The sequence below is a fragment of the Hoplias malabaricus genome, chromosome 2 (assembly GCF_029633855.1).
Source record: "Hoplias malabaricus isolate fHopMal1 chromosome 2, fHopMal1.hap1, whole genome shotgun sequence".
NCBI lineage: Eukaryota > Metazoa > Chordata > Actinopteri > Characiformes > Erythrinidae > Hoplias > Hoplias malabaricus.
The window spans coordinates 24,231,349-24,241,328 of NC_089801.1; the positions used below are offsets into that span (position 1 = coordinate 24,231,349).

The 9,980-nt window shown below is 40.3% G+C and overlaps 1 protein-coding gene across 1 annotated transcript; it reads right to left on the reverse strand.

The window, feature by feature from the left end:
- Nucleotides 1-2,141: 2,141 nt before the first annotated feature.
- si:dkey-220k22.3 (uncharacterized protein LOC796870 homolog) lies at nucleotides 2,142-9,709 on the reverse strand. The gene is made up of 4 exons (XM_066653043.1): nucleotides 9,490-9,709; nucleotides 7,972-7,993; nucleotides 5,094-5,162; nucleotides 2,142-2,593 (listed from the first exon to the last, which is right to left on the reverse strand). Exons 1-4 carry the CDS (start codon nucleotides 9,598-9,600, stop codon nucleotides 2,178-2,180), a joined length of 618 nt encoding a protein of 205 aa, XP_066509140.1. The 5' UTR covers nucleotides 9,601-9,709; the 3' UTR covers nucleotides 2,142-2,177.
- Nucleotides 9,710-9,980: the final 271 nt, after the last annotated feature.

The window sequence follows — 9,980 nt, forward strand, 5'->3', positions numbered from 1 at the left end:
TGGCTGAAAGTGTTGTTTTGTTTTAAAAACCTTCATTGAGAAGAACCGGAGTGAAACTAGAGATTTAATCTCTAGGACTGTGAATGACACATATACATTGTGCTAAACATTTTTCGTCTGCGGCTCTGCAGCTTTGCTTTAAGCAAACAAACAGGTTCAGTGTTTCCACCACTCGTCATCTGTTTATCAAGGAGTTTGTCGGCTTGGTTTGTGATTTATAAGACAAAATGCTTCTTGAGGAGGTGAGAAAATGTTCTGTCGAAGGTGTGGGAAAAAAATGATGAAAACTGGAGCTGACCTTGGTATCTGCAGCTAGATTTACATCCATGTGTTTATATGTTCACTAAATAAATGTGTAATAAATTAAAAGTGAATAAAACATTTCGATACTAAATAAAATCTCGAAAAGACACATAAAAATACATTTGCTCATTGAAGGTGGACACAGTCCACTGAACAAAATCTTGGCAACTGAAACCATCTGAAATCTAGAAGGCATCTCATATATATTTCCCATTTCCACAATGAATATATGATTATTCAAGTGATATGTTGTTAGGCTGGCAAAACGCAAGCGTTATGAATAATCTGCCAACAGAAGACATCTGAAATACAATTAAATCAAATAAAACATCTAGAAACGGTCGACGGCTCGTATAATGTTCTCAGAATGTAAAATAGTTGACATTAGATGAAAGGACATGAAAGGTCTCCACAAAGATATCATTGTTGCAGGTTTAAGAAAATGCGATAAATAATGAATGAAAATATTTGGCAAATAAATAATCTAAATATGAAGAGAATAAAAAGTTCTCATATTTTTCAGTTGTCATGGCAATAGCTTTTGAACATGACAGAAGGCAGCAGGTACGAGTGGACTGAATCAGAATAAAAAAATGCATATTTGATATTCGGAAGGACTGGCGCCCCCTCCAGGGTGTATTCCCGCCTTGCGCCCAATGATTCCAGGTAGGCTCTGGACCCCCGCGACCCTGAATTGGATAAGCGCTTACAGATAATGAATGAATGAATGAATGAATATTTGATATTCGGCATTTGGTGTTTACTGAAAAATGATCATTTCTGAAGTTGTTACATTTGCCTGAGTTCCATTTTATGACGGGAACGCAGACAGACTTGTTTTTAGATGTGAAAAACCTCTTGGAACTGGCTCGTATTTCACTCACTCATGTTTAATAAAAAGCCCCACAGGAGATTTAATCTAGTGCTTCGTATCCCTGATATCGTGTCCTTATTTCTGCAGTGTTTCCATATTTGTCTGAATTTAAACTGACGGAGGATGGAAACCTGGCCAGCGGTTCTCAGTCTTGTTCATGTGTCTGTTTTTAAGAAACCTCTTCATTTCTTACTGCAGTCATCCTCTTTTGATCCACAAACCAGAGAGCATTGAGAATGCTACATTCTAATCATTAAAATATAAAGAAAATAAAAAATATAACCTCATACACTTGAGATTTAGGAAATATTACATTCAGTTATAACACTGGCATCACAGGTAGTTGTGAGACAAATGGTGAAATGGTACCAGAATTCCCTAAGAAAGGGGCATTCGTTTTTTTTTTTTTGTTTTTTTTTTTGGGGGGTACCATTTCAACCAAGCATTATTTGCCTTTGAGATATACTCAGCTTATGGAATTGACTTTAAAAATTGTGTTCTCATTTCTTCAAACTGTGTGCTGATAAATGAGGAAGCAGCCTCAGTGCTCTCTTTTTTTCTCTTTTTTTTTTTTCAACTGACTCATAACGAACCTGAAACAAAGTGAAAATCACTTTTGTCTCTCATGGTAGGAAAATGTGTCATGCTTCTCAGAAAATCGTGAGTTGGGAGCGTCAAGCAACAGGGGAAGATCAAGAAGAAGAAGAAGAAGAAAAAAATGCACCGAGAAAGCATTGCAGCACCCTACGCAAACATCCCGAATGTCAGAGAGTTTCGTCACAGTTTCACTCGTGGTTAAACATCTGGGTGCTTTGTTTCATGGCAGCTGCTAATGCAGCTGTCCCCTATTTGGCCACTGTCATAGAAGATGTGACTTCAGAAGCAAGTAAGAAAAACCAAAACAAACAAACAAACAAAAAAACCCTGACGTAAAAGCTGCACAGTAAAGCACTGATTTGAGACGTTCCGTTGTGGAAGTAGCTGGCTGAGTTCCTCCTCACTATGTCGTCTGCCAGTCAGCGTATTTAATGATGCTGATGTAGCTGGAGAACGGCTGTTCCTCCTTGTACTTTACCAAATTTTCTGGGTGCGTACGTACAGACAGACTGTCCGATGCATTCATCTTCAGTAGAAGGAAGATACTGAGCTGTGCGTCTTTTTCGTTATCTGTGAGCTTTCGAGTCTCAAATGCAGCTGCATATTCCTGATCACCCTCTGTGTAATTGAAGTCCACAAACAGCTGAAGATCAACAGTGTTGTTTCCTTTTTGGAGCCCAAATGTCACCTGTAAGTGGATCAGAAAAATGCCCCGCTCTGTCACAGTTATCCATGTTTGATTTTGTTCCAGTTTTATGGGTCTGTTACAGCACTCTTCGTTCCACACCAGACGGCCATCATGAGACCCATAGTTGTTCACTGGATAAACAAACAAACAAACAAACAAAATAGCGATGAACATCTGGACAGAACCACTTATAACTGACCAATGACTATTAATTAGATGTAACTCCATTTATCAGATTACACAGTATTTATATTTTTGTCAGAAAGTTAGAAAAGACAAAAACAAACAAACAAAACTATATCAAAACTATTTCCAAATAATTCTAACTTGATCAGCTGTATTTAAATTTAAATTTATTTTCAACCCGTGTCTGTTGTACTAATTGAGCTGAGATTAATGCTCTGTCCCAAAGCACACCTGCCTGCATTTACTTCCTAGGCTGCTGAGTGCCCTTCTGATAATGATGCAGTATTTTTAAACCCTATGTAGTGTGCTAGTGTGCAGTTTGTGACAAAGCAGAAGTGATGCAATGGGAACGGCTCTTGCTTAAACAGTAGCTTTTCATTTATATTTACTACAGTAACAGTCGCTGTGTGTGACAGTGGAGAGGGGTGTTTTATTTGATTCTCCTGAACTCATGATTTGATTATTAAGAACATTAATGTAATACACGCATGAAAACTGAAAATGTTTTCTATCAAATGACATTCACTGTTCACTGATAATGAAGTTTTCAGTAAAGGAGCATGGTCTGGTTCTAATTTAATGAATTTACCGTTAAACTAAATGGATTTTTTTGTAAGTATTTTCTGAATATTTTGAGTGAAATCAGTGAGTGAGATTGATCACCTGTTCACAGCCAGCTCTGTCTTTTATATCGATTCATTCATTCATTCATTATCTGTAACCACTTATCCAATTCAGGGTCGCAGTGGGTCCAGAGCCTACCTGGAATCATTGGGCGCAAGGCGGGAATACACCCTGCAGGGGGCGCCAGTCCTTCACAGGGCAACACAGACACACACACACACACACACACTCACACCTACGGACACTTTTGAGTTTCCAATCCACCTACCGTGTGTTTTTGGACTGTGGGAGGAAACCGGAGCACCTGGAGGAAACCCACGCGGACACGGGGAGAACACACCAACTCCTCACAGACAGTCACCCAGAGCGGGAATCAAACCCACAACCTCCAGGTCCCTGGAGCTGTGTGACTGCGACACTGCCTGCTGTGCCACCGTGCCGCCTATATCGATTCAACTTCCTGTAATGTATCTGAATGTCTGAACTGATCCAGACCTAGACCACCTCTTTTCATCTCACCGTACTTCTGTCAGATTCATCCACGGCACTTTCCACAAATTTAATTTTGGTTCAGACGAAACTGAAAAGCACAAAAGTCTGGACCAAACCAGGCATGTGTGAAAGCGCTCTTAGTTTGATCCTGGATCAACATTGCTAACCGACCTCATGGATGTGACCTGAATGCAATTAAAATCCTCCCAGCAATGCGTCAGTATCCAGTGTAAGATGGGGAGACAAACACGTTTAGAGAGGAGACATACTCCCTGTTGATTCCCATCCCTTGGGCTGGGTGGGTGTCTAAAATGGATGTTGAAAATATCAATCTCAATGCTTTACCTTGTTCTTATTTATGTAGCAATTTCTTGCTGGAAACTAATGTCTGCTGAAATCCTAACAACAAGATTACTCCCTATGTTTCACACGTTCGGCTGTTTGAATGTAAATGGCATGCTTCTTTGTGCGTGCATGCAGGGATTAATCATTGCTGGAGAGACTGCTTTAATCTGAGTTGATGGAAAAATCTCATAGACACATGCGTTAGGTTCAACGTCTCTGAGATACTCAGGAGATGAATTTAAGATGTGTGGGCACTCAGACAAGCAGTAAGAAGTACTTTTACTTCCATATTGCAGTTATTTCAGAAGATTCCAACCACTGATTTAATCTCTGTTTCTGTATCTGATCATCTGCTCTTTGCACTAAACCTGTACCTTATGACAAACCAGTGGTTGATATGGAGCAACATTAATAAGTCTGACTGATTATTGAAATAGTTTTTCAATAAACAAACACGGTGCTATGGTTACGTATCAATCATTTTAGTGATTGCAATTACCCAATTGATGAGCAATTAATTATTTTTTTATTATTATACACTGTATGTTCAAAGTTTTTTAGACCCTTTTGTAATGTGTGATTCACCCATTACTGGTACAAGTGTTCAACTGTGCACACACAGTTTGTAAAAGCCCTGTCTATAGAAGGGTATGCTTTGTAGCAGCTGCACTTAAATATTAGGCCACATTTCTAAGGATGGTTAGAGGAGTTTAAAACCACTCAGATCAGTATATATTCTTGGGAGTGATGGAGCTCAATTTAATACTTAATCCCTGAATTAAGCTTATTTACAGTGTGTGGGTGTATGTGTGTGTGTGTATGTGTGTGTGTTTAAAAACATAGCTTTATTTAAATGAAATATTATACCATTTACTTTCAAATGACTTCTATTTTTTCTTAAAATCAAAAGTAAGTGAAAACAAAAGGTCTGGAAGGAAGTTTTGATTGCTCCTATAAAAGTGAAATAATATTCAAACAGCATACCTTTATAAGTCCCTATTGTTTTGTAAGACGTATTCTTATAGCCTCCGAACAAGCGTGGCACATCAGTACCTGCCACACAGGGGGAACAAAAAATTACATATTGACACATTAATTGTAAGACACTGCAGAGGAAACCCATGCACCATGCCAAGCAGCGTGCTAGAAACAGCAAAAGAGAGAGTTACGGGAAACGGCGCTACAGCTCACCACAAACATGCACGATAAATAAGGGAAACAAACAGTAGAAAGCACACACATATTAGCAGGACACAACCGCACACACAGGCGTAACATGTTCCAAACACATCTGTGAGTCTGCTTCCACGCTGTGCTGCTAGTTGAAAACCTCTGCTGTTATTCTGCATTACAAGGAAGGAGAACATATAAACACCTGATACCATCTTAACTCACACAGAAAAAAAAGCCCACTCTCATAAGACCCTCAGATAAAACACTTCCTGTACATGAGCCACGACATCCTGTAATAGACATTTACTGTCCTATGTCTGTGTGTGAGTGCTGCAGTGATCCTGCCAATCACTGTTGAGTCACAAACATGATCATTTTTGTAAAGGGAAATCCCACTTGTATTTCAAAATATATTTAATGGGTTCACATGAAATAGCACGTTTCTTTAAAATGGCGGTGATTAGAGATGGGCGGTATCAAAATTTTTCATAGCGTCATACTCTCTCATATATTATTGTGGTATACGGTGTTGCCATGGGGAGGGGATGCTCTGTCGGGCTGGGCTGAGCCTTATATCCGTGAGCACAAAGTCGAGTGAATTTAGTAAAGGAGCATGGTCTGATTCTAATTTAATGAATTTACAGTTAAACTAAATTGATTTTTTAATGTATTTTCTGAATTTGTGACTGGACTATGGGAGGAAACTGGAGCACCCGGAGGAAACCCATGCGAACACGGGGAGAACACACCAACTCCTCACAGACAGTCACCCGGAGCGGGAATCGAACCCACAACCTCCAGGCCCCTGGAGCTGTGTGACTGCTATACTACCTGCTGCGCCCCTATACTGATTCAACTTCCTGTAATTTATCCGAATGTCTGAACTGATCCAGACCTAGATCACCTCTGTTCATCTCACCGTACTTCTGTCAGATTCATCCACAGCACTTTTCACAAATTTAATTTTGGTTCAGACAAAACTGAAAAGCACAAAAGTCATATGTGAAATGTGTGAAAGTGCTCTTAGTTTGATCCTGGATCAGCATTGCTAACCGACCTCATGGAGGTGACTGAATGCAATAAAATTCTCACAACAATGCGTCAGTATCCAGTGTAAGATGGGGAGACAAACACGTTTAGGGAGGAGACATACTCCCTGTTGATTCCCATCCCTTGGGTCTGAGAAGACACTTTGGCTGGGTGGTGTCTAAAATGAATGTTGAAAATATCAATCTAAGTGCTTTATTTTGTTCTGATTTATGTAGCAATTTCTTGCTGCAAACTAATTTCTGTTGAAATTAAATTAGCACAGCCTGACAGTGCACACCCACACATGTGTTGATGATAAAAACCTGTTTCTAAGAGTAAAATTTCAGTGACTGAAGCTGGAGGAACAGAAAAGTTAAAAAAAAATAAGCAAAATAAGACGGTTCTGCACTGTTTAGAAGCACAGCTGGCGCTAGCAGACACTTGGTTTAGCATTTTGTCTGTTTACAGCTTTCTTCCACTCTCTTTTAACCCAAACTGAGCACTAAACTTCCAGCTGTGGTGGGCTACTGGGCTTGTGCCTTTCTCCACCCGTTTTCAGACTGTGACATAAACAGTCACTGAGCTCCCACCGCGCCCCCTTCCTGTGGCCCTCTTACATTCGCGTGAACATTTTAAACGCATTCTTAAAGACACAGCAGAAATTTGACACCACACAGATGCCATAAATACCGCCCTCATTTTGAGATATTGTCCACATTTTAAAATACCACGGTATACATTATTATCGTTATACCGCCCAACCCTAATTTTGTGTAATATGTTTTGTTAATAGATATTGCATTGTACGGTGTATAATATAAAGAAGAGTCTCTGTACATGTTCAGTACAGACGAAGAAAGAGCACGGCTGACTACACCATACACACTGAATGAATGAGATGCCAGACAAATAAAACTCCAAAAATGAACACTGACAAGAAACTGAAGATGTGTCAGGAAACGACTACTTCATTTTTGTGGATTGAGTGTTCAGATTTTGCTTTGGAATGCTATATCAGGGTGGCCCGGTGGTGCAGCAGCTAGTGTCACAGTCACACAGCTCCAGGGAGCTGGAGGTTATGGGTTCGAGTCCAGCTCCGGGTGACTGTCTGTGAGGAGTTTGGTGTGTTCTCCCTGTGTCCGCATGGGTTTCCTCCCACAGGCCAAAAACACACGTTGGTAGGTGGATTGACGACTCAAAAGTGTCCGTGAGTGTATGTGTTGCCCTCTGAAGGACTGGCGCCCCCTCCAGGGTGTGTTCCCGTCCTGCACCCAGTGATTCCAGGTAGGCTTTGGACCCACCGTGACCCTGAACTGGAGCTTACAGATAATGAATGAATGTTATTTATCCCCAGAGGAACGTGCAGATACAGAGGGCCAACTCTACATTCCAGTGTTAAAACAAACCCTTAGCTTGGATTATGGGCTTTGGTGCTTCAGCAATTTATTTGAAATTAACAGGACCAAAAAAAAAAAAAAAAACACTAAACTGCAGCTGCTTTATGCAAGACATTTATGCATTTTTTTTACAATGATAATGATAATGATATATATATATATATATATATATATATATATATATATATAGAGAGAGAGAGAGAGAGAGAGAGAGGGTTGAGGGGGGCTTAGAAGAATTAGAAGACACTTGAAATGAAACCTACTGTTGATGATGTTGCATCGATTCTGAGGAAAAAGTGGAAAAAAATAATTAGTAAATGCGTGAATTAAGGCTAGAATTACACATTGTGTACTGTCTGCCATAATTGAATGTATGTACAATTACAGAAAAGTAATTGTCCGGTTTTTACAGAAATTACAGAAAAAAAACTCCGGTACGAAAAGCATTTCCAAACCTGGTGTAGTTTACATTATGTTTTATTTCCCCACCATATTTCCCCATTATGTTTTCTGACCAGCCCCACCCCTGTGCTCTGTGATTGGCCAGTCGTCTCCGGCGTCTTGCTTTATGATTGGCAAGTGATTCTCACTGGCGAGCAGGTCACCACTAGCATGGACTCTCAGCCACTCACGATCTTTCGGCGCCAACGGTTTAGCATCGTAACTTATTTCAAAATGGGCACGAGTGAGGTCACTCTGAGATAAAGAGCTATTTCTCTTAGTATGTGTCTCATAAACACGACGGAAATGCACCGTACATATCTGCCTTATACGGAAAGCTGAAATGGAGGTAAACAGTAATTTCCCCACCTCACAGGGATTGAATGAACACAAAACTGTCAGCAAGGCTATCTGAGATAGAGGTAGTACAGACGTAGCGTTTTCCACGAAGGTTATTATTTTAAGCTGAAGGCATGACTATGTTCCTTCGGTATTGCACACGGTAAGTCTTCTCCTTCTGGACTTACAGCCTCAGCCTTTAACTGGATGACTTTACAAATCTACATTTCTTAAGAAACATAAACACAGAGTCCTCTCCTGAGGGAATAACTCTCAGCTCTTTCCCTCAGGAACAACACTAAAGCTCTGGTTTTAATCATCCACTGACGTGGGACGTCCTGGAGGATATTTTAAGCAACGTATGAGTAAGTTGTAGTGAGATTTTAGTAGTATTGATGTAAGTTAAACCCTCTCCTAATATACGGAGTTGAATGTTGAATATATATAAAACAATCCTGAATTATATTTCAGAGTGAGGCACGTTCCTGTGGGATAGTCCACCTCTATCTAACTCCTGATTTGTGGAACAGCCCTCTCCACTTTTTACAACTGTCTACAACATTTCTAATAGGTTAATGCGGGTGACTTTTGGATTTAATTATAAGTGAATAATACTGCTGCATATTAAAGTGTCCTCCAAGATTTTCACGTTAGCCAAAAAAAAAAGAAAAGAAAAAAAGCCTAACCGTCGCCACAGCTTTCGTCAGGACATCGTGATGTCAGGAATAACGAAAAGCAAGCATCCAAAATGACGAAGACGACAGAAAAAAAGCTCTAACCGAAACAGAAATCACGTTAATTTAATCTTTTATTTTGGACCTCAACGCCACAAAACAACCCACACCAGCGCCAAGACAGAAACACCCAAACAACGAAGCAGGTATTTGATACGAACATGTCTAACAGAAAAGCGATAAATTACAGCCTTTATTTTCAAGTCACTAAAACAGCAAGAAAAACAAAGCAGGCATTACGCTAAGAAAAACATTAGTCACGGTCACCTGGTTCGACGCCGTCCGCTGTACACACAGCCAGGTCACCCACGAGGACACAATGGCCACGAAGACCAGGGCACAAGACCAGCCGGCGTGCGCTCGAGGTAAGTGCAACATGCTCGCGGAGAGATGCTCCAGCCACGAGTGCTAAGTGTGTCAAATAGGCGATAAAATAGTCAGTCGACAGTAAAGCGGGGATCCCACGCATCCAGGTCCTCTCCTCTCTCTGCGGTCGAACCTTAAGATGCGTGTGGGGGTGGCAGGCGATGACACACCTCGAAGAAAAAACACAAATCTTAGACACACCTTAAGAGATATTGGGAGATACGAACTTTTACACTCGAGAAGTATACAGTGCCGGGGAAATCATAGATTAAAATGAAATAATCCATTCAGAAGAATGATTAGTCAACGTGTATGACTAAAGTATTTATAAGGGAAAAACACTGCAAATGGAATGGACATAAAAAAATAAAAATATAATCAAATAAAATTGC